At 36.5% G+C, this 26373-nt stretch overlaps 1 protein-coding gene across 1 annotated transcript in view; it reads right to left on the reverse strand.

Moving 5' to 3' along the window:
• Positions 1 to 26373, reverse strand: part of USH2A (usherin) — a 559517-nt gene that overhangs the window by 215269 nt on the left and 317875 nt on the right. The window contains exon 37 of the mRNA XM_033099662.1: positions 4192 to 4371. Coding sequence (XP_032955553.1) covers positions 4192 to 4371 — 180 coding nt within the window. The remainder of the gene's footprint in view (positions 1 to 4191; positions 4372 to 26373) is intronic.

Consider the following 26373-nt stretch of genomic DNA (forward strand, 5'->3'; position numbering starts at 1 on the left):
TCTTATTCTTGGGGAAATACTGTAGGTGCTTTCCAAAAAATCATTTCATTAACCTAACAAAACACACAGTATACCTCTCATCACTTAGAAAATTCCAAGGGCTCTGCGTCAGAAACAGCGGTGAGGATTACAAATGGATTTCTTATTATAAATCATAATATCACAAGAGGCCAAAAAGTCTTGGTAAAAAAAAAAAAATAGAACAAATTGAGTCACAAGTGCATGTTTATCAAGACAAGCACTGTGCTAAGTGTGTCATATATGTTGTGCTGTTTCACCCTCTGTCAGGTGGGAATTATATCATCATGCCTATTTTATGGATAAACAAACTGAGGCTCAGATATATCTGTGGATTTGCTCATAGTTTCCCAACCAGTGAGGGAAAGAAGTGGAATCAAGTTTAAATTTATAGGATTCCAAAGTCTATGCTTTTACCATGTGCCTAATTATTAATTCCAAATAGATTTCACTCCTTTTCTTTCACCGTTGTTTTTGTTGAGGTGAGAGGTCAAGGAGAGACAAACTAAAAGAAATTCTGAAACAAACCATTCACAACCATTTGCCTTCCCTCGGTTTTGATTTTCCAGTAATGCACCTTTGGAAAAGAAAAACATTCCTCTAGTTTAGTAGTTTTTCAAAGTTTGTAGATTATAATATTTCTCGTCAATTTGAAGGTATAAATGACAAATTATTTACTGTCATAGAAAACTGGATTGAGTTTACAAATGTAAGGTGGCTCTGAGTTCCTTTCACTGTTACAATAAAGCAGGTCAGAAACAGATAAACAGAATAAAATTATCTCTTTTGGAAAAAATATCAAACTTTCATAACAAATCTGTTTCTAACTCATCAGTATGGAATTTGTCACTAATCATTTTAAACTATGCCCTTTTATGCTTCTTCTGTCTCTCTTAGCTTTCTGAGTAGTTCTTTGATGTAACAAAGACAGTTTCAGACAAGACCTCAGTTCATCTGGAAAAAAAGGTTTAAGTCTGGAGGCAAAATGCAGTGTCTTTAAAATTTATATACTCTATAATGCCTTTGTTCTGAACTTGAAGATCCTGCAAAACTTCTAAGCTTCTTTGCCTCCCTCCTCGAAGCTCATTTGTTCTTCCTTTGCTATTATCATGCAACTGCGGCCCTAACTGGTGGTCCCATCGTTTAACTACATGCAGAGTCATGGCTGACCCTTGCTGATCAATTGCCAATCCATACAGGTTTGACTGATAAAAGAGCCAATTAGATTTAAGCAAATTAAGGGACATCACCAATGTCAACCACTTATTAAAGGAAATGCTGAATTCCATGCATACAAAACACTAATGCACGGAGTCCCATTAAGAGTTGAAATCCTAACCCCATTAGTAACTCCAGACCTCGAGGTGGTAAAGGTCACGGGAAAGTTTCATATTTATGGATTAACATTTGGATTCCGTTTGTATTCTTTTAATTCTTTTCCTAGAACTCTTGAACTTGCAGGATAATGCTATTCAAGAGCTTGGATTCAGTATATTCTTCATTTCTAAGAGTATCTTGTGCCAAGTACAAACATTATGTTATTACAAACCACCTAAAATATAGTTTACTGTAGAAGTACAAGAACTTGAGTACATAGAAGTAGGTAAGGATATGCTATATAATTGGAATAGAAAACCTCCTCCAGTTGCCCAAATTAATATTTGAAATTCATTTTTAAAATAAAAAATATGCGCTACTTGAGATTTTCTACTATGTAAGTACTGAGCTATTCTTTTTAAGCTCTCGCTTTCCTTAATTTCTATATTCAAAATAACCTGTTGATCATATTGTTTAATCATGTTTTACTTTTTTTTTTTTTTGGTCAAAGTTGAGTTTTATTTTTATTTTTTTAACACTAATTTCATTAAACAGCAGGAGCAATGAAACTGGAAGATCTGATGGAATTAACTAGGGTTTGAAATTAGATATTGTTGGACTTCAGTTTTTCTTTAAATTTTTTCTGCCCTTATTGAGGTATAATTGGTATACAAGAACTGCACATTGATCATATTTTTTCTTCTTCTTAGACAAATACAGAAAGCAAACATCAGTTAAGATGTCCCGTAACCATCAGCTGAGAGATGACCTACCAGGGTACACAGTGTCCCCTTACCTGTCCTCTTCTAAATCCCTGTATGAACCAAGATCTGTTCATCCTATGCTTGCCTAAGAAAAGGAAGCACTACAGGGAAGGTCACAAAGAACGACGAGCTGGCGCCATCTCAGAGCATTTCTTATCTTCAGCAGTCCTGTCGTCCTTACAGTCCGAGTCCCCTCACATCTGCATAGCTACCCCATTCCTACTCTGCATGAGTAGTCAGAGCAGGTCACGTTCCCCACAGTTGGCTACAATACAAGATTCTTAGGTAGAAGATGAGTCCTGAGTAGGTCTGAGCAATGACAAACTTACAATTTAAAACTCATAATTAAGCTATCTTGACTGATTTATGGGTTCATTGACTCACCCATTATTCATTACACACGTACCGTGTGTCAGGGTTGGTCTAGGCACTGAAGATAAAAATGTGAATAAGAAATAGTCCCAGCTGTGTAGCATCTTATAACCAGTAATTGTGACAGTCAGATCAGATTGGCCCTTTCAATGCAATGTGATTCTACAGTGGGATACAGATGCTACAGAAGGACTCTATCGCAGCCTCGGCTGGTGAAAAAGATGGCTTTCTGATGGACCCATTTCTAACTTGAAATCTTAAAAATGAGTAGGACGTGACCAGATTAGGACTGTAAAGGAGGTTCTCCAGGCCATATTTGATAGCAAACCTTTGATACAGTTAAAAAACAAACACATTTCTGTTTTGCTCAAACCTTCTAGTATTATGTTTTTAAACTACACTGAGAAAAAGACATAGCTAAGGGTATTATCACTACGAATTCTACATAACCCAGCACTGAGAGATAGTGGGAATTCAACATCACCATAAAAGAGATCTAATATTGAAATCAAGGAGATGGTAATAATGATAACAATCCAAATATAATGGAAAAGTAAATAGCATATAGAACCTTCTCTGCCCGCAAGTTGGTTTGCTTCTGTACATCGGTTCATTTATTATGCATTTCAGTATGAAACACAGTTCACTGGACAAGGCATGGAAGATTTCTTTAATAACTCTCAGTAGTAATTTAATTCTACTTAAACACACATATTCTCGTGAATGCCACATGCTTTTCAGCATGATTTTATGTGTAAATCAGGATAATATGTTTTCAGGTCATTAAGTAAAAGGAAGCATGAACTAAAACCTATTTAATCAATGAGGTATCACCTTTAAACTGACACAAGGTCATAAAAAAGATAATTTCAAAGCTATAAGTTTCCTAATTGTAATCAACAACAATTTAATAATGAAAAAAAAAGTACATCTAGTGGCTGTAACAAACTTGAGCAAATCATTGTCTGTCTTTGAAGACATTTTGCTTCCTCTTTTGGTGAAGGGCCATCTCCCAGATTCTGGATTTCTGAGAACATCAAGTGAAAGATTGTGTGGTGCCCAGAGAGGGTGGACCCGCGGGCCATTGTGCCATGAGCATGCCCAGAGCAGAGATGTCGACTTCACTTTTACAGTATCACTATAAAACGACATTTCAGTTTCTTCCTGTTTACATATTAGCCCCTCGACTAACCTACTGAGATCCCTTCACACAGTGTGTACTGAGTTAGCAACGGCAGCTCGCTGTGTTTAACTGAATTATGCATGTGTGTGTGTATGTACCTTTCCAGTTGTGTGAGCAGAGTTTTCCTATTCTATTACTTACACACTGCCCTTTTTGTCAAATGGAAAGGGTTAGATATACCTCAAAATGAGTTCCTAAAAAAACCAGGAATGAGAACCGTATTAAAAAATTAAAGCTCGAACTGAAAATATACATTTTAAATCTAAATAGTCTCAAACAAAAAAGCATTCCGCAATCTTCCGAACATGCATAAAGCAAGAGATATATACACATGGTGCGAGGTGAAAGAAGTCTCAACAAAACAATAAAACAGTTTTCATAAATGTGTCTCAATCAACCCACCAAAACGAAAATTAAGCCTCTAAGTATGTTTTTGTTTTTAAACACTGATTCTAACAATCAACAAGGTATTCAACAGAAACTCCATTCTCAGACATTTATATAAATTGAGAGAGCCAATGTTGTTCCCAGACTCACCCCCTGGCGGCATTGCAATAGCTGTAGGATCACTCGTCAAGCTGCCTTGGCTATTTGAAACAGTCACTTGTACGGTATAGTTAGTAAAAGGAACCAGGCCATCGACGAGCACCCAAAGGTCAGTCTCTTCGCCACTGTGCATGATCCCTGTGCCATTCAGAAGGGTGTAGTTATCATCTGCTGATTAAAAAGGAAAATTATTAAAATTAGCATACTTTAAGGATTCTTTCCTGCTATTATTTCAACATTTTCTTGGGTTCCTAAATAGACAGTACCAAATAGAACTACACCATCACCACCTTAGGAGGCATCCCATATACTACTATCAAGGCACCCACTTTTATTTGATTATTTTGTGAACATAATGTTACCTGAGTGAACATCGTGTTCTCAAATTCATTCATCCCAGGGATCAGAATAACTGCACTGATATTCTCAGAAAGTATAAACCCACATCCCAAGTATCACGCATATAAGTAAAAATACTGTGCTGACATAAATTGATCGCCTGGTGAATTATTTACAATTTGTTTGAGGGTTTTTCAAATTTTTGAATTTTCTTTGATGTGCAGACTAGGAGAAAATGACAATCTTTTTCGCAGAATAGAATTGTTCTGGATATACATATAGTCAAATATATGAGTCATATATATCATGTATCATCAATTGAGGTAGTTTCTGCTCATTTTGCTTGAGATGGGGGTTGACTGCTTTCTATCTAAAGTCCCTTTAAATAGGAATTGGTCAGAATATCCTGAAAAGCAACTGGGGATGGAAAGTAATATACGCCCTCTTTGATCAGAAGATCTCCTTTTTAGCGCTGTGGGAAAATGCAGAGGCTCCCTGGCTGTATAAAAGAATTACTTTCAATGTATCATCACTGGGTCCCAACAAACCCATTCTCAAACCTCAGCACATCTAAGACATAGGAAAATTCTGCTGCTTGAGGACAGTGTTTCACTTCCCTCGCCTACGCAACTAGGTTCTAGCTGAGGCTACGAATCGTTAGAAAGTGAAAATTGTGTTGTAACATTTATGTCACTTTCTACGTTAGATGCTTCATGAAATTTACATGAGGCAAATTTTTCAAAATATCGCTTAATTTGAGTAAAATTTAGTTATACTTACTCTCAACACAGGAAAAAAAGAACCATTAAGAACAGTAAGGTTTGTTTCAAATAGCCATCTTCCTTTGCCAAAACATATTTTATTATATGTACCTTTAATCTTTCCCAGAGGGAATAAATAGTATTTAAAGACTAGAACATGGGAATAATAATCCCTATTCATTTTTAGTAAAATAGGATAAAGACATACTCACAGTTTAGGAATGGTTCTAAATACCTCAAATGGACAACGTACAACTATATATGCATAACATATTAGCAAGAAGTTCTGAAACCTGCAAAGTAGCCTCTGATAACTTCACTATGCATTGAAAAGACATTTCCAAATTATGATATATTAGCTTCCACGGGATTTTTACAACTAGTCAACTTGATTTGACAGAAGATTATTGAACTCCACCTTCATCAGGAGTAGACTTAGGTAGGTGCAGATAAAAATAAGCTCAAAACGCGTAAGACATAGTTCCCGCATTCAAGAAACTTCGTTACGATTAAATATGAATCACTTCAACCACTGTCTATGAAAAATTAAATTAGCCACATCTGAAGGACTCCATAAGTTCCCATAATGCCTAGCTCCTTGGAAGCCTTTTCAGTTAATAGAGGAAACAGCTACCACTATTGCCACATGTCCAGTTGTAAAATTTTGAAACGGTCAGCTTATCCGTCATGACCCGGGCAGATGTGCAATGACCTGTGACGTATAACTGTGCACATCTTTCAAAAGAATGAAAATTACAAAACCACAATGAAAATTCTTAAACGAGGCCAGCAGAATGCAAGTTTACAAATGCCAAGCTAGCTGTAAATATAAGATGGATGAGTTAACATCTATGATTAAAATATTGGTGAAGCTTTGTTTCCCTTGCATTTTGTTGGTTTTTGAAGCAAATTTCTAGCTGTACAACAAACACTATTGCCAGCTTTGAAAATAGCATGGCCCGGGAAAATATATTAAGTACCACTTTATTCTAAGTTTCCCAGAAAACATTAATACACGGTAATTATACAATTAGTTGTAACATTAAGTTCTAGTTATAGAACAATGATTACTCAGTAATTATAAGAATTATATAATTACTCAATAATTATGAGAAGTATGCAATTACATAAACCATTTTGTTCAGCTCAAAAAAGAACTCGTATATCTCCAGCAGCCATGCAGCTGAGTGAATTTCATGTTTTCTTACAACCACCAACATACAGGGTTTCAACCCTGAATGAAGCTCAACATTTCCAGTACGCAAATCAGTAAAAGATTCGCAGATTTGGGCACTTCCTCCACTTCTTTCTCCCTGCCCTCTCTTTCTTCCTTAGAACTTGAACAATTTGGGCTCCTAGATGTTGGGAAAATCTCTTAAAATGCAAGTTCTCTGATCCCCTCCTCTTGAGAGGGTGTGATTTTCTTCTACCTTTCGCTGCATATACTTTGTTTTCAGTGGACTGGAAAATTCAGTCCCGTTTGTTCAGCCTCAAGAATCAAGCTGGAAAATGCTAAAATGATAAGCGTTTTCTATCACGGGTGACCATTCCTGTCTGGTTGGCCACAGCACTGACCCTATTTGTGAGTATAAGTGGAAGGTACAGGCCCGTGTAAGCTTCTGTGTTCTGGAACCACCTGTCCCCTCCCCCAGGCACTGTGAGTCTGAAGTGGAGTTTCCCTCTTCACGCTCTTTGTCTGCAGTCAGCCCCACTGGGCTTTCACAGGGGGTTGTTTTAACTAGGCTCTTTGCAGAATGGGGTTGCCCATAGCTGTGTTCCAGGATTCACCTACATCAAAATCACCTGGGAATTCTTCATCAACATTCACAGAACTAAGTTCCACTCCAGACCTGATACACGAGAATGTCAGGCAGTAGTGAACAGGATTACTTGGTGATTATTCTTAAGCATGCCGAACTACGGATTTTAGGTTTATTTCATCCATGTTCAAACTGGTCTTAAAGTAATACTCCAAATTCATTTATTCCGCTTACCAAAAATAATTAAGTCACATTCAGCATCCTTATTAACCGATGCCTTCAGATTTAGCTTTGGGCTATAAAATGTTTACTTCATTAGTGAAATAATGCATCTTCAGAAAGTGTAAAGCTAACTCGTAAACCAGATATGTATTCAGAGACTAAAAATACCTGTAAGAAATTTTAAAATACACATAAAAAGATTTCTGATTTCAGTATTCCTTTCTCTCTCTCTCTCTCTCCACTGAGGAGGCAGGGGAAGGAAACAGTCTTTGTATATTGGCCGACTTCATGCATCACAAGGCGAAAACATGTTTTTTATAGTTCATGTAAAATTTTCAAATAAACTAGATGATGTTTCAGGACACTCCACATTCTGAAAGATTTTCAAAAAGGTTAATTCATGCAGTCCTACTTTTCTATCTTATTTTTGATGAAAAAGTAAATGAAGAAACAACCAAACTAAAGCTCACATTCCTACAGATTTTACTGGCAAGGAACCCTTCCATCAGTTTCAAATATGAAGTCCTATTAAAATGTTAACATCAATGTCCACTTGTAATGCTAAAATCTTATATCTAATGCTCGTATTGTTGACCAGCAGGATGTTTTCCGTACAATTCTCGTTTTAAGCAAAAACTAGCATATGTAGATAATTTCTCATGTATGTATGACTCAGGGATGAGTAAATGATGGCTGTCCTGGGATCATCATCCTGTGGGGTTCTGTACATTGAAATAGCATAAATGGGTATCCTTTTCCATTCTTGTTATAATCATTGTCACAAGAATTTTAATGCACCATATATTCCATAATTTTTTTTCTCCTTTGTGCTGTACTGTTCTGACCTTTTCAATATTCTATAATTTGACTGGCTGGCCATTTCAGTTCTCTGCTTTTTACAGCCTTATTAACTTGTGGGAAAGAGGTGAAATGAACAACCAATCAGAGTACATAATATTGCAAAGGTCAGTGCAGTCTTGTACAGTATCAGCACACACGGAAAACTGTATGCCAGGCATTAATACCCTGATATCTTATTCATGTGACAAAGATTGTAACAAGAACAGAAAACGGCACAACATGAATCCATTCTCATGACAAAGATTATAATGAGAAATGACAGCGAACAAACCAAAGTGATTCTTGTTACCTTATGAGGATTTTGCATGTCAGACCTGGTCCTGCTTTAAGTTAGCCTTTTTCTGAATCCAATTACACCTTAAGGTGGGAACGGTGTTAACGAATTTTCCCACTCCTCGCCTTAAAAAGAAAAAGCTAGATTTGTCCTGTATTGAGGTCTCAATTTTAGTGTTGTTCCCTTCTGCCTCGCTATCACCAAATCCCGCCAACACCAAAATCAAATAACATCAAGTGGAAAATAAGGTCTTTAATGTGACCTATGAATTCTCGATCACTCTAGATAGCCCATAATCCTATGTAAGCTACTTTTATTTATTCTTTCTAAGATATCATTTCAAATTATATTACCTAAAAGGCAAGTGTGTCCTCCAAACTCCATTATTCTAATAGATTTCACTTTTGTAGAGATCGGAAAGGCACTGGGTATTTGTTTAAGTTAATATATGGTTAAAGGGACCTACTCCTGACCTTACATTTTTGTCAATGTAGGAAATATTTATAGACCTATACCTACATAGCTGCTTCTCCACAGAACACTTTGAAAAGAAAGAAAGAAGTAACCTGTGAACCACTTAGGGCTCCGAGAACCACAGCACTCTGGTAATGCATGATATTTCTTACCATTATTGTAATTACTCTGATGTGGTTTTTAATTAGTTGCCATCGAGGAAAAGCTGCACTTCTTTGATTCCTCTTTAAAGTGGTTATTCTGCCAGAATGACAGTGGCAGGTGAAGGAATGCATGCATAGACTATTTCATCACTCAGTAAAAGGTGCTTCAGAAACATCTGACCTGCGTCTGAGCTCGTGTGTGACCAAGAACAACGACTCTATGGACACTGGGGATCTTTTGTTTTTCTTTCGGTTATTATTTTTTTTTAATGTGAGCAACAGCACACCTAATGTGGCAAAATTACCCTTCTAAAAATTGTAAATATATTTTAATGAACTTTGGAGCATGGTTTCTTTTCCTTAGCTTTGCTTCATGTACCAGTCAGTCAGATCTTCCGAAATGGATCTTGTTTTATTAATAAGAACCGTGCGCACGCACACACACGTGCGCCCACATGCATGCACACACACACACACACACACACACACACACACACACACACAGAATGAATTCAGAGATTTATTATGACTGTGGTAAATTAGTATGGTCCATTTTCATCAAATATGTTATACTCTGACGAGTCAGATTTTTTTATTTTACTTCGACTTATTTTTTTTCCCCATTTGGTCAAAGTGTTATTTTTCCAAAAGAACAAACTATTGATATTATCTCAATCAGCTAAGAGCTATTTGGGCAAATATGCTCCCACAGGATGTGGTCTTCAGCTTCCAAATTACACACTGGACACGAACATGACTGATTAATAGATGTTTCCTTTGGGCTTTTAGTAAAGACTTACTAAACATACTGAATATGCTAATCCTTTAGTATTATTGTGATGGAATGGATAACTCGACAATCATAATTGATCTCAGAGCAGAGTCTATCACCAATTCTTAATGAAATGTTCATCATTTTCTTTTCAGACACTTACATATGCTTGAGACAGATCCCTCATTACAGGAGAACCACCATTTGGGGAGCACACTATTTGGGTGATAATTGTACCATACTTTGCTGGTGACTGCTGCCTGCTAGTTACACAGTCACGTGCTCCTGTACTAATTATCTATTACCGTGTAATGATAGTATCACAAACTTAGCAGTTCACAACAGCATATGTTTGTTATCTCATGGTTTCGGGGGGTCAGTATTCTGAAGATGGCTTAACTGGGTCCTCTACTCAGGGTCTCCAAAGGCTGCAATGAAGTGGTGGCTGGGACTCGAGTCCCATCTCAAGGCTATACTGGGGAAGGGTCCCCTGCAACTCAGGTGGCTGTTGGCAGCACTCAGTCCCTAATAGGCTGTTGGAACTGAGGGCCTCAATTCCTCTCTGGCTATTGGCTGAAGGCTGTCCTCAGTTACTAGGTGGTCGTCCGTGGGAGGTTGCCCTTGTTCCATTGCCATGGGGGCCTTTCAACGTGTCAGCTTCCTTTCTCAAAACCAGCAAGACAGAGAGTCTCCCAGCAAGAGTCTCAGGTAATATTATCACAGAACCAACATCCCATCCCTTTTGCCATATTTTAATGCTTACAAGTAAGTGATGTATTTGGACCACCTGCTAGGGGAGAGGATTACACAAGGGCAGGGATACCAGGAGGGGGATGATCAGATGCCATCATAGTCTGTGTACAATTTCTAAACTGTGAATACTAATCACCTTGCTGGATCATAGGAGAAAAAGGGATAAGTTAGTAGCACAGAATTGCACTCCCAAAATACCTAACAAAAATGGGGGAGGGAAAAAAACTTTAGAAGAACAAAAATAATAGCATTAACAAAAATGGCTGAAAATCTTGGAGCAAATGCATAAAGGAAAAAGAGAAAAGGAAACCACCCTCACACACTACTGGTGGGACTGTAGATTGCTGTAGCCACTATGGAAAGCAGTAGAGAAGTTTCTTTAAAAATTAAGAATTGAGTTACTCTATGACCTAGAAACCCCTGTTCTGGATAGCTACCCCAAATTCTTCAAAATACTTATTTGTAAAGATATATGTACCCCTATGTTCTTTCCAGTATTATTCACAATAGCCAAGACATGAAACAACCCAAATGTCCTTCTGTAGATGACTGGATAAAGAAGATATTCAGTGGAATACTACTGAGCCTTAAAAAATTAAATATTGCCACATGGAACATCATGGATGGACCCTAAAAGCATTACGCTAAAGTGAAATAAGTAAGATGGAAAAGGACAAGAACTGTATGACTTCACTCATATGTGGGGTGTAAAACAAAAAGCAACACGTGAACAAACAAAACAAAACAAAACTCATAGATACAGACAACAGAATGGTGGTTAACCAGAAGAGAGGGTGGGGAAAGAAAGTAAAGAGACCAAATATAGGGTGACAGAGGAGATTAGACTTTGGGTGGTGAGCACGCAATAGAGGACACAGATAGCACATTATAAAGTTATACATGTGACATTTATGTAATGTTACCCCAATACAAAAAAGAGATAAATTAATGGTATTAATTGGGGACCCTCACAGCAGAAGGGAGACATGATAAATTCATGCTCAGCACTGAATGGCTCTAAACTCTTCCACTAGGGGAAGAAATATAAACTGAGGAAAGTCCTGGGAACTCATACTCACTTTCTCCCATGTGAAGGGAAATGAACTGAGTGGAGTCTGTAGGCACAGGAAGCATGGTGGGGACAGGCTTTCCCGTCATCCATTGTGCAGAGTTGGGGGAAGCAGCTGAAGTTCCCAGGAGTGGCAGATGTATGTGACCGGATGGAGTGGTGGTGCCACAAAGGACATTTAACGGGATCTCAGAGAAAACAGAGAAACTAGATCCCCTAGAATTCTGCCCAGTGCATCCATTCACACCCTCTCTTTTTCTCCCCTTCCCCCAACCCCACCCCAGGTCTACAGAGAAGTGCAATAAATAACAACGCCCAATTCTCAAAGTTTGGGAGGAGAGAGGGCTAACCAGCCCCAGAAAGGAAAAGAAGTGGGCTGTATTCAGAACAAACACAAAGTCTGGACAAAGCTGACCATACAAGGCTCAAGTAAGATGAATTCAAAGGCAGGAATAATGTAGTAAATATGCATACACATAGCCCAAAGGAAAGGAAAGATTCCAACCTAACGAGACAAATTAACCATGCCGCTTTGGGGGGGAAAAAGATACATATTCCCCATAAGATGAACAAGGATATCACAGAGCCAAACTGGAAATTAGGGGGTGGAAATCATTACGAATAAATAAGTTACAAAAAGCAAGAAACAGAATAGAAACAGCTGAACACTAAACCAATAGTGTGATGCAGAGGCTTGAGATCAATGCATAAAAAAAATCAATGCATAAAAAAAAAGATTAAGAAATTAGAGCAGAGAGATGATGCATAGGTATGGGAAGAAAGTGATCAGAAATATGACTTTTTTTTTTTTTGTAAGTAACCGAAGCTCATGTGGACTCTTGACCATTGGGTTGCCAATCAGATGCTTCCTCCACCTGGGGACCAGAAACCTTGACAGAGTGAAACAATGACTCAGATTTAGTTCGGGATTCTTCTAGACGTCTCTAGAATTCTTGGGAGTTAAAACAGAGCTGCAATTCTCCAGGGCAGCTGAGTTGGGGTGTCACTGCCAGTGGGGGGCATCCTACTGTCCCTTCCCTGAGGTGGAAGCTCGTCTGAGCCAAGTTATTTGTGGTTTCCACACAAGTCTGACTCTCCAGGCTTCCTGGTAATTTTTTGAACTGCTCAATTGTCTTGCAATAATTCATTTTGTCTTAATTCACCAGCGTTTCTTTTTTTTTCTTCTGATTTTTGCTACCAAGAGACTAGTCGTGAATTGAGAAAGTGCTGAAATGATGTTCACCATTTATTAACATTGGTTATTTTAGATGGTGGGATTTTAGTGAATGTTACTTTTTTCTACATTACATGAATTTATAAACTTGCATGCACAATTTTTATAAAATCCAAAGGATCATGAGCAGGTGGAAATATCGAAGGAAATATACGCACAGTATTTAAATTTGTAAATAAATTATAATAAACTCAGGGATCCACTAACTACAGCTCCCAGGCCAAATCTGGCCAGCTGGCTGTTTTTATAAATAAAGTTTTATTAGAACACAGACACAGTTTCAGTCACTGCTATGCTACAACTGAAGATAAGGCAGAGCACTGCTTACGAAGTCTGAAATGTTCATACGACGTGGCCCTTCACGGAAAAATATACCAACCTGTGAATTAAACAACGGAAGTGACTACCTCTTAAAAATGCTCTGCCTTCCTGAGTAAAGAAAGTGATTCCCAACTTCTATACTGGTTTTCTTAAGTAAACTCTTTATAAAGCGTGGAACCCGATATGTGGAAAGAACACTTCATAGTGATATGGCCTGATCTTCCGTCGCTGCACTGTACTGATATTAGGGATTTACATGTCTTTCATTGTTCAAAGTTATAAATGCAAATTACCGAAAAGGCAAGGCTTAGGAAGAAAATGTTACAGATAGGCCCGAGTTCCACGTATCCAGAAAGTTTGCAAATGGAAATCCAAGCACGCTGCTTTGACTGCTGTCCTAAAGGCTTAATAAGAGTAACTGAGGAGGAATGAGTAACTCTTTCACTGATAGGATGGGTTTACTGTTTCAACTGCTGGAGAAAGACTTATTTAGACTTCCAGAGGTAATATGCCAAAAACGCAACGCATCCCCTTCCTACAGATCTTGGTGAAAACAAATAAATGGATAAGCAAGGCTAAAACATTTGCTGAAAGAAGCAACTATGGTGCTCGTAGTGCCTTGGAATTATTTCAGGAAATAATCAGATAAGTGTACCAAATACTGCCTTATTCTAAATGTAAGAAAATGAATGCAAAAAGGTGTAACTATGCCTATGCAAAAATTTGGCTAAAGAACCAAGAACAAGTGGCTGGAGTCAGAGGCAAGAGAACTATAATGCGGTATCATGAGTTCCAAAATAAGCATTCAATATGCAAAGGATTCATAAGACATAAATTTGTTTGTAAAGAAAAGGGGTTTGATATATAAGCGGTGCCCTCTTGAGCAACAACTGAATCAATTTTGCTCTCTAATTTAAAGTTGAACTGTTTTCCTCCTTTAAATTCCCCAGATGGTGGTTTCTCAGCCTGGATAATTATAGAAATAAAAAGAACCAGCTTGTATCTTTTCAAAGGAATTTTATTCACCTTAACTGTTTTCTTATTGTTAACCTAGACCAGTTAGTGTGGTTCACTATGAAATAAACATGTGAAAACAGGTAACATCTCTATCATGAGACATAGTTCATCACTTACCTAATGTAGCCTAAGAATGCGGTTTCCAGCCACTAATTGTATTAATTTTTTTAGAGAAAGAATAAAGTTATTTTAAAACTTACTTCATCTTAAGAAAAATATTAGGAAATTTGAACTGTTCATTAACAATGTGATAGTTACATTTCCAATCTTCATCTTTTAATCCTTGCTCATTGTTTAGGCTTCCATTGTCACTATCCAAACAAAGATTATTATCTGCTGTTTAAATGTGTTCATAACTCATAGATGGCAATAAGAATATGTGGTTATTTGGGGAGATGATCAGAAAGAAACTGGCTAAAAAAAACCGACCTGGGGATCTCCAATCCATAATCAAATATCTAGATTGATTGTGTCACTTGCACTTGTATTGATTTCAATTGGAGTAGCTCACCCAAGGGAATAATAAAAATGTGGAATAAAACTGATTTATGAGAACAAAATAAATCCTTTTGTGAGCAGTAATGAATTGGTACTATTTAACCCTTTCAATCACAGAGTAAAAACACTATTTATTTTTTAAGAATGCTGAGCTAGCCAAAAGAAGTCATATCAGAAATGCCAATATTGCCAAGTACCATTATAGTGAGTTGTAATGTTGGGAAAGAAATGCTGTTCTAAGCTTGATGAAGGTGTCATTGACATACAACATATTTCTAGCTTTCCTGGGCCAGCTTCTATGTGGCATCACAAATGATGGACCTGTAAATCCAAAGTCTTACAGAATCACTCAATAAATGTTTATTGTGCTTATTTACCTGATTTATAAGACAGTTGAGAAAAACAAAATATGGGGGCAGATTAACTACACTGAATTTTTCCCTTAATATAGACGGTCTTTATTTTAATCAAAGCTTAGTGTATAAAGAGTTAAATTCAGATGTCCAGGAATAACAAGGCTATCCAAGGGTTATAGCTTTCTGCATAGTAAAGGTACATACAAGTATTTGCCTTAAAAAAAGTTAAAGGACCTAGAAAAAAATGAGATGTTTTGCACATAAAACTAAACCAACTGATTCTATCAATGGATCCAACTAGACAATCACTTGATTTAATGAGAAAAAAATAATCACTTCCCTCACATTCCTTGGAATCTAGTAGAAAAAACATTCTCGATAGTTTGCCACTGATTTAAGTTTTAACTTTTCCACTCGCGCCAACATCTTATACACATATTCTAACCCCGTATTGTCTAATACATTGGCCACTATGCACATGGGCTTATGTGTATATGAAATGAGGCTAATATGGCTACGGAACTGAATTTTTACTTTTATTTCAGTTTAATTAATTTTAATGAAAAATTCATGGCTGATTTTGTTACTGGAAAACTTTTTTAATATGAATCTTTGTTGGTATGTGAATCTTTTTCGAACTGAAAACTTTATGGAATGTAAATACAGATTAAATATTTCACATAAAAATGATCACTGATTGAAAGTATCCTGTAAGTGTAAAATATACACATAGACGTATGAAACAATAATGTGCTATCTCATTATTAAGATTTTGATTACGTGTTGAAATGATAATATTTTGGTTACAGTGGTTTACATAAGACATATTACTAAATTAATTTCAACTGTTCCTTTATATTTTTCTTTTCATGTGCATACCAGAAAATATAAATTTCTGTGCGCTCAGAGGAACATCAGAATGCACCACTAAAAATGCAGGTTCATTTTCGTCTTAAACCGATTGAAGAAAACCATATTATTCCAAGAGGTGGCTACATATCTTCACACAAAATGAAGGTGAAATTATTTGCAGAATGCACAGATTCTGTTCAATACACTGCACTGAATTCATAGTCCTATGAAAGCTATGACAGAACTGCTTGGAAGGGTTTGCTATCAGAAAGAGTAAGTTGATTTGTTATCGATTCTGTCACTTTGGCTTGTACTGTCACGGTGTTTAATGAACGTATATGAAGGTAACTTTATTTATCCTCACTGGCATAAAAAGGCTTTTAAAAAAATTAATACATTTTACTATTTACAATGAAACATAATTTAATTCAGTTTGATGGCACCAAAGTTATTATAGCATAATAATTTTTCTAATATGATAAGTTTTCCACATATGCCATACAGAGTAAATCATTAAACAGGAAACAGTACAAATCAAAAAGATAATAAGAAACTCTATTATTATAAAGGGATAAATTATTAGGGAAAGGTGAAAGTGAACCATTTCAAATTTAAGGGATTTAAGTAAAAGTAAGATGATAATAAACAGTAATTGCGAGTAGTTGGACTTCTGAAAGAAGTGGAAGATTTTTACCACCCCACGCTTAATGAAGTGAAGTCTTTTGTTCCCAATTCTCATGAGATATTGGAGTTTTAAGGCCTATTCTTTCCTAAAATTTTCTAAAAGTTTCGCTCTAAGACGACATGAACTACAAACTCCCTCCTCTTTTTTTTCTTTTGGCTTCATTCATTCCTTGTCTGCTTTTAAAAGAAATACTTATTTACTGTAAATTATAAGACTATGTCAGGCACTATAAAGACCAAAGTTAAATTAAAATCATCGAAAATCTTAAGATCATCACTGCCATCGTGTTAATATTTCGGTGTATTTTGGTATGTATCATTTCATAGTTCAAAACACATATATAAATATCTTACCATATTTCACACTTACAGAATTTTGGAGTACTCATTGTTTTGTAATTGTAATAATATATATTTCCTTCTCCATATATATGTATCTGCATAATCTTTTTAATAAAATCCCCCCAATGCAGTCACATATAGATGGAAGTTTAGGAATGCTCGCTCAGTTTTTCTGAGACAAATAAACTCTGCTAAACATATAATTTTATAAATATTTTTGTGCACCTATTTAATTATTTCTTTATAAAAAAATTTACCTAAGGAGAATTACTGGTATTCTCAATGGATACAAACAGATACATATGTGTTTGACCTTCTCCATGTACTTCATAAGCTTATTTTAATGATCTCAAATAAATTTCTAGAAACAAAAAATTAGTCCAAGTGTTTGGCTGCTATTTACTTAAATATAATCAAATTACATGGGTTATATTTGTGATTGCAACGAAATTAGAGCTGTTTTTGTCAAAGTAAAAGGGTCCATCTGTCCATCAGTATGTTGTATCTAGTTAAGTTCACTTCACTGAGTGTGCGGGGCTCATGGAAATGTTCCTTAAGTGTAAGGATCTCGGTATTTTCTATCCTAACGTAGCTGGAAAAATTAACTCAGAGATTTACAAGTGTTTGAAGAAAGTAGTGATGGAAAAGTCTTGTTTTTAAAAAAACAAACGTGATATGCCTAGCAATTATTTTGATACTATAATAAATATAAATGAACACAATCACAATCATAAAAGTAAAATACCTGGACGTAACCCTAACAAGAAATATGCAGGGTATCTTTGGGCAAAAATAACAAAACTTTACTGTGAGATATAAAATACCTAATAAATGGAATCATGATACATTTTTGGATGCGAAGTATTTGAAGACGTAAATTCCTCATAAATTAATTTATAAGGGGCATTTTCCTCAATGCAATTCAATGTTCAGTTGGAAGAATATACATACAAGAACCAAGACCTTTTAACTAAAATTAGTAATAAGCTGGAGGGAGAAGATGGGAATGTCATCTAGTAGATAGACAGGTATTTTCTAAATATTTAGGATGTTAAAAGCACGGAGATCAAATTGTTGTAGTGAGGACTCAAAAAGAAACAGAAGTGTAAACAGATGAAATAAATGGCCCAGGAATAAGCACCATCACACATTTAAATCTCCGATAAAGTTAGCAAAATAAAGCAATACATGTTTCAACTCTGCATAGAAAAAAATATTTCTTACAAAAATCCAAAAGCGCTATTTTCTAAACCTTATCAACACACCAAAAAGATAAATTGATTGAAATATTTGACTGTAATGAGTAATAATCACTATTCATAATTTTAAGCTGTCACACAATGAAAACTCATTTGAAAGCCTCTAAAATTTCCTAGGCAAAGTGTGTGAACCAACAAATAAGAAAGACAAACAAATCCTAAGCATATGGAAAATGTTTGATCTCAACAGAAATAAAGCAATGCAAATTAAACTACTTATCTTTTTTTACCTATCAAATTAGTACAACTACAGACAGATGGACATTTCTGTCTACTGTTAGGAGAGAGATGAATTGATGTGATTTTTCTTGAAAGCATTTTTTCAATGCATGCCAATCAAGTCTTTAAAAATATCCCTGAACTTAATTTAACAAATTTTAGCATTACATATTAATGATATATGCAGAATTGTATTTTAGCAATATTATTTCTAATAGTAAAAAAATAATAGACCTAAACATACAACAATAACGGAATGGCTTAATACATTTTGGTATTTTAATACCCAATAATGGAATGGTAATAATGGCAAAAATGAACGGCTAAATTTTGGTATATCCATACTATCAATATTATGTGCCCCTTGAGAATGCTTTTTATGAGTGTTTTTCATGTGATATGAGAAATACTCATGATGCATATTAAATGACTGGCATAGAATATAAGAATTATTTGTAGTAAGATATCAAATAAATCATATCTGTGTATGCATGTATATAGATATGTATACACATATGTATATCTCCACAGAAAAAAAGATGGGATGTTAAATGAAAGTGTAACCCATTTATAATGACTGTCATTTTGACAAAAATATTTCTGAAAAAAAATTTAAGCCTACACTACTAAACTTAAGTAATATCCAACAGTATAACCACTAGGGAAAAAAAAAAGACAACTGTGTAGGTATTGCAGTTATACGCTAAAATCCTTGCATTGCCTGCAGAATTCTGTTTGAAGGAGCTCCTGTCTACCTTTCCCCATCTCATCCTATGCCATTCTCTTCCTATTTCACTGTGTCCCAGCCTCACGGGCCTTTTTTCATTTCTTCAGGTTTATATGCAACTTTATTTACAAACAAAGAATCCATATTTTCAGAAAACTGGTGTGCTCTTTTAGATAATCTACTACCATCCTTAAACTATTGTTTTGTTGTTGTTTTGTTTTCAATTGAGTAAAGTAACTCACCGATCATAAGAACTTCACACAAGTTAGGAAATATTAGTTCTCACAGGCTGTTCTCAGTACACAGCATGATGATTTGGGAGTTATCTAACAGTACTTCCTACAGGGCCAAAGCACCAGGTTTGTGATTTTCATAACTCTATATGACGAAAAAGGCACATCATCCTCCAAGGGGTTCCGTAATTAGACCTACACAGAAGCAGCTCAGGAATCAAAGGCGGGCATCTCCCTCTGCAGGCTGTGTCTCAGAGGCCGGGGAGGCATGCTGGCCCTAGAGGAATAAATCGTTTTCTATTTCTCTACACAATCCACTCTTCCACTTCCCTCTAATATTAATTCACAACTGACACTTATTTATCAAGAGCCTCCTTATTCAAAATCCAGATAATTAGGTATGATGGCTATACTTTCAGTCTAGAAATATCTAAAAACTGATATTTAATCAGTGAACTCTGAGCCCTTGCCATGACAAAGCATACAAAAATTAATGCCTCACAGGTATGCTATTGGCATACAACTATTGGTTTAAAATATGTATCTATTCCATGGCTGGCATCCTCATGTGAAACTCATCTTGTATCTACTAGAAACCCCCAAATATTTAAATCTGTACCAAAGCAATAGACAGATTTAATGGAATCCCCATCAAAATCCCAATGGCATTTTTTAAGGAAACAGAACAAAAAAGATCTTCAGATTTGTATGGAACCACAAAAGACCCCGGGTAGCCGAAGCAATCCTGAGAAAAATGAGCAAGGCTGGAGGTATCACATTCCCTGACTTCCACTTATACTACAAAGCGACAATCATCAAAACAGCATGGTATTGGCAGACAAACAACACACAGACCAATGGAATAGAATTAAGAATGCAGAAATAAACCCACATATATATGGACAGATTATATTTAAAAAAGAAGCCAAAAGCATACAATGGGGAAAAGACAGCCTCTTCAATAAATGGTGCTGGAAAAATCGGAAAGCCTCTGCAACAGAATGAAACTAGACTGCTATCTGTCACCAGATACCAAATTAACTCAAAATGGATCAAAGACCTACACATAACACCTAAAATAATAAACTTCATAGAAGGAAAGATAGGTACTAAACATACGAACGCTGGGCTCAGAGAGGATTTTATGAATTTGACTTCAAAGGTAAGGGAAATAAAAGCAAAAATAAATGAATGGGACTATATCAAACTAAAAAGCTTCTGCACAGCAAAAGAAACCATCAACAAAACAGAGAGGCAATAACAGAATGGGAGAAAATATTTGCAAACAACACCTCTGATAAGGGGCTAATATCCAAAATACATAAAGAACTCATATGACTCAACAACAAAAAACAATCAATTAAATTAAAAAATGGGCCAAGGACCTGAACAGATACTTCTCCCAAGAAGACAAACAAACATCCAACACATATATGAAAAAATGCTTAACTTCCCTAGCAACTAGGGAAATGCAAATCAAAATCACAATGAGATACCACCTCACACCTTTTAGAATGGTCATCATTAACAAGACAAGAAATAACAAGTGTTGGAGAGGCTGTTAAGAAAAAGGAACCCTCATACATTGCTGGTAGGAATGTAAATTGGTGCAGCCACTATGGAAAACAGTATAGCGGTTCTTCAAAAAATTAATAGAATTACCATATGGCTTAGCAATCCCTCTCCTGGGTATCTACCCAAAAGATGGGGAAACATTTATCTGTGAAGATATATGTACCCCTATGTTTATTGCAGCATTATTCACAGTGGCCAAGACATGGAAACAACCAAAGGGTCCTTTGATAGATGACTGGATAAAGAAGATGTGGTACATATATACAATGGAATACTATGCCATAGTATGAAAAGATGAAATAGTGCCATTTACACCAGCATGGATGGATCTTGAGATTGTAACGCTAAGAGAAATAAGTCAGACAGAAAAAGTCGAGAACCATGACTTCACTTATATGTGGCATATAAAACTGAAAGCAACAAATGAACTAGACAAAGAAACGAACAAAAACTCATAGACACAGATAACAGTTTAGTGTTTACCCGAGGGTGAGGGAGGGGGTGGTAGCAGAAGAGGGTAAAGTGGGTCAAATACATGGTGATGGAAGGAGAACTGACTGGGTGGTGAACACACAATGTAATATATAGATGATGTATTATAGAATTGTACACTTGAAACCTATATAATTTTACCAACCATTGTCACCCCGATAAATAAAAAAAAAAAAAGAAAAAGAAAAAGAAAACCCCAAATCAGCCATGGTATGAATTTGAAAAAGGTTTGAGCATTTTAAAACGCTTTAACTACTTCCCATTTGAAAAGGGGAATTTGATTAGAAAAATATGCGAAGTCTTCCAAAGCCAAAGGTAAGTCACGTGAGGGTGATCTGATGATGATATCCCCTGCTGACAGTCCCCTCTCATGAGCAGGTAGAATGAAGAGATTCCTACACAAAGCCTGTGACATGTGAACTTAAGCCATGAGAACACAGAAACCCAGTGCTCTCTCGGGCCTCTGTGGGTTACACTCCGTGACTCACAGCACAGAGTAAGCGTTTGCATGTCATCATCACTCCGTGGCTTCCACACACGCAAGAGCACAGAGTTGCACTTGTTCATTATGTCGAGAAAATAGCCAATTAGATACGAGACACAAATTCAATAAGCTGCTGTGTGAGTGTTGAGAACAGATGAGTTCTTAAGTAAGTTTGATAAATTAATGCCTAACTCCATTCTTGTGGAAGAATATGTCCTAATTACACATTTCTATAGCTTTATTGGCCATGACATGATATACAATCAGAAGTGTCAATATACTCAGTGGGTATATATTCTATAGCTAAATGTTTGCAATGACATATATCTTATTTTTGCAGCGACAATAAAGCGATGGTTTTCAAGTCCATGTAAAATGATTTTTGTTTCCTGAGTGTTTATGTTCATGTGTATTTATACCTCTAAAAATGTGTTGAAACTTTACACAAAAGTATATTATAATAACTGTATTTTTTTTTAGCAGCAGAAACACTTGTTTTCCCAAAAACAGGAAGAAAGCAATTTTACTATTCCCTCTATATGATCACTGCTTCTCATATGAATACTTGCTTTGAACATAACCTTTTCCCACAGTTGTCAATCTTAGTATCACTTGTGTTGATTTTAAAACATCAGAAATGGTCCAGGAGAGCGGTCCAGGGCTATTATCTATAACCAAAAGAACTCCCTACCATGACATTCATTTAATTTCTTCTGTGTCTCTAAAGGAAATTGTACGGTCAATAACTGTATAATGTGGGGGAAAAACCACACACGGCATCATCTTTAACATGACTGTATTTGATGAGTATTTATACATGAAATACTATGTATAATACTGTATTACTGTATTACCGGCTCCTTTAGACTTTTACCGAGTTTCAATTTTTCACATATTAGGTTTTTATTTAATAAAAGGGGTAGAGCTGCACTTTCTCTGACCTTTCTTTCTAAAAAAAAAAATTAGACTATCAGGATAAGTGATCCTAAAAAGAAGAGGGCCAGCCACGAGCCTCATATTTCTGCTTGTTCGGCTGCCAGGCAGACATCGTGCTCCTTTTTTCTCTGAAGTGTTTCTCTTCCTCCCACAAAATACATGTTAGAAGATCTCAAGCGAACTCGCGCCTGCTGCCTGACCCTCTAACTCATTACGGGGAAATGAATTCAAATTGCCAGAAAAGAAGCTGCCTTTTTTATCTTCCCGCTGACTGACAAGCAACTATGAAGTTCTCCAACGGGATTCCAAGTTACAAGCTGTACTGCTCACTGGAACAATTCCCCCACTGGCGGGTGTTCCCAGAGGGCAGCGTGTCACATACAAGGCATGGTTTGCAAGTGCAGCTCTGAAAGTGCACATTTTCCATCACACTACAAAACCGACATCGGGGACTATAAAACAAAGCTGTCCCTTTCTTAACAGCATTTGCCTTCCTGCAGACTCCTCGGAAGTCTAAAGCATTCCACATATAATTATTTTCTTTACCTTCCCAAGAAGAAAGAAGAAAAATGCCTCTGTGACTTTTTTTTCCCCCTTTGTATTTTTTTCTTTTTTTTCCTTTTTTTTATGAATCACAGTTTATTCTGGGAGGAAAGGCATCTAGAGAATCAGATTGTGTGCAAAGGTCTCTGAATTTCTCTAGGTAACCTTGAAAGAGACACTGCATTTTCATGAATTTTTGAGGGTTTTTTTTTTTTTTTTTTTTTAGAGATTCACAGTGTTTGTATATACTGACAATCTAAAGCGCTATTTCTGGTGACCCACAGTTCCTGGAGAAGGGAAGCCTATTCTGGGTGCAGGTATTTTAAGGTAGTTAAAAATATGCAGTCAGCTCGTTTAAACCCTGCGGTGCAGCCTTTACAGGTGCAGTTTCAGTCCCCCTTTATTTTCTTTTGTTTCTAGATGGGCACCTCCGGATGGGTGCTAAGGAGCAAAGGCTTGATACAGATATTGGAAAGAGATAGTCATTCTGATTTCAAAGGAGGAAATGTTAACGTATCAGAGATTAGGGAATGAGGAGGGCGGTCCTATCTCTATTCCTCTACTTTTTCTACCTAGAAAAGTCCTATCCCGGCTTTAAATCGCCCACCCTCTTCTAGATGTTACCACTGTAGAGAAAACGACATGCCCCTGCTTCCCACACTGTAACTTCAAAAAACGAGAAATCTTGCACCCCTTAGTACTTCCCTAACACTCCTAAATAATCTCACCTTCGGGGGTTTTTGTTTGTTTGATTACCACTCACAGCTCCTGGAGAAAGAAATGCCAACTATGACAAGGGGACTTGAGCACTACACAGCCATGGGAAGAGTTTTCCTGGATAAGCAATGAGGGCCCTTTCATCCTTGTAGGCTTCTACCTTAGGGCTCTGACTCACTCCTCAGATAACTTCCTGCTCAGTCATCGTACAACATTTAAAAACTGATTACATACAAAGAGAAGATGGGAAGAAGATAAACCATTCTTAATACAACCACCCAGAGATAACTGCTGTGTGTGTGTGTGTGTTCTTTCCAAATTTCCATTTCCATTTTGAAAAACAATCTTCAAAACTAATCAAGTTCTCACAAGCAAAGACAGCGCCTGACTAGTGTGAATTTCATTATTTGGTCCCTCTTTCTCTCCCTCTCTTTTTCTCTCTCCACTTTCTTCTACCCATCCCTTCATACCTACCTCTTTTCCTCCCTTCCTTCTCTTCCCTTTTCTATCCTTTCCTTCCACTCTTCCTTTTAAAAGATTTATTCCTTGTTGAAGGCATCCGCAGTGGGAAGGAAAAAAAAAATGGAAGGAAGAAACTCCTAAAACCTACTTCTTGTACCTTTCTATAGTCGGAGAGAAGAACTTTATTGGGGATCAATAAAATGCTTCAATTTCACCAATAGGAATTTATCAAATCAGTCGTTTTTAAACATAGTCTTTCCATTTGCTAATGCTACAGGATCATTTTCGTTAACCTCTCCCGTCCTCCCCCCAGTAATCCACATTCCCTCCTTCTCAAATAAACGTCTTTATTCTGTGCTACAACACAAAACAGGATTAGGAGAAAGAGGCATTTAAAGATGAAAACTTAGCTGCAACCCCGTTTTTTCAGAGCAAGTAAGAGTTAACAGTGCACAAAGGACTCAGCAATTAGCACACCCTGGTGTTTTGCGTTAGAAGCTCAGACACAAAACAATCTGTCAGGTTATCAAGCAAGGAAGATCACTTCCCCATCCATTCAAGAGGAAAGATAATGAAGAATGAAACTATCCGTGCAAGACTCCACCATAACTGCTCAAGAAAAGGGCGGGACATGGTATTGTCTAGTAAGAGTAGAATCAGTGCATAGAGTCGAAAGAATCCTGTCTAATAGAAAACAGCATTTGTATGAATATTCTATAGGACCTCACAATATTTCATTCTCTTACTAACACTATGTTCTATTTTCTTTCTTAACAAGTAGATGGTTTTATAACTGTAGTTGAATATATTTTGGAAACTTTATAAATTCTCACCACACATTCTTTTCATCTACCAGGTAGATAAAAAAATTACAATTTTAAAAAGCTACAGGTCAGCCATATTTTTACTACAATGTTGTCAGTTATTTTAGTTTTCATTCCTAAATCTATTCCTAAATTTACACACTTCTTTTATTTAAAAAAAAAATCACACACTCAATGTTTCATGAGGAATGTTTCTACACGTACATATACACGTTAATTCATATACGTGCAGAGAAAAAATAATGAGGTTAAACTGATCCCTGGGAGCTCACTGTTCACCTGTGCAAGGTGAGTGATGCATTCTTGAGAGCCACGGAGCACAGACCTCATTCCAGGTCAGCAAATGGCACTTTGAGACCCCAGAAAAAATCAATTTGCATCTTCTGCTCCTCATAATGAAATGTATGTTTCAAACCAGGTAGGATCTGTCAGAACTCCATGCTAATCTTCTCTTTTATGGGAGAAATTCAGGAAAAGCAGAAGTTATATTCTAATACGTGCCAGTGTGGGTTGGGCAATCTGTTCTTTTCTACCACTGGCATTTGCCTGGGCTCTCGCTCTGTCATTCTCCCCTATGTTTTCATGCTCAAGTCATTCTAACCCATCACTGAAGCAAAGGGTAAGGCCCACTGTTTCCAAAAATCGCCCCCCAATTAGCTCTGTGCCCTTGTGACACCGACATCTGGTTTCTCTCTTGCCTCTCACACTAGAGAATGATTTGCTTTATCATTTCTATTTGTTTGCAAATTCTATGGGGCAGAGATCTTTGAGGTCCCATCTTTGGTGTCACTTTACATACCTCTGATTTGATTAAAAACTAGTTGACAGTCTAATTAATCAGGTTATCATTTTCTGCCTAGTGAAATTTCTGTGCTATAGAGAAAATGACAACAAATCCTAGGAACAAAACAGCTGCAGATGCTTGTTGAGGTTAAAAGATATTTATATCATCCAATAAGTATAAATATGT

This window comes from Rhinolophus ferrumequinum, chromosome 27 (assembly GCF_004115265.2).
Source record: "Rhinolophus ferrumequinum isolate MPI-CBG mRhiFer1 chromosome 27, mRhiFer1_v1.p, whole genome shotgun sequence".
In the NCBI taxonomy this organism is placed as follows: Eukaryota; Metazoa; Chordata; class Mammalia; order Chiroptera; family Rhinolophidae; genus Rhinolophus; species Rhinolophus ferrumequinum.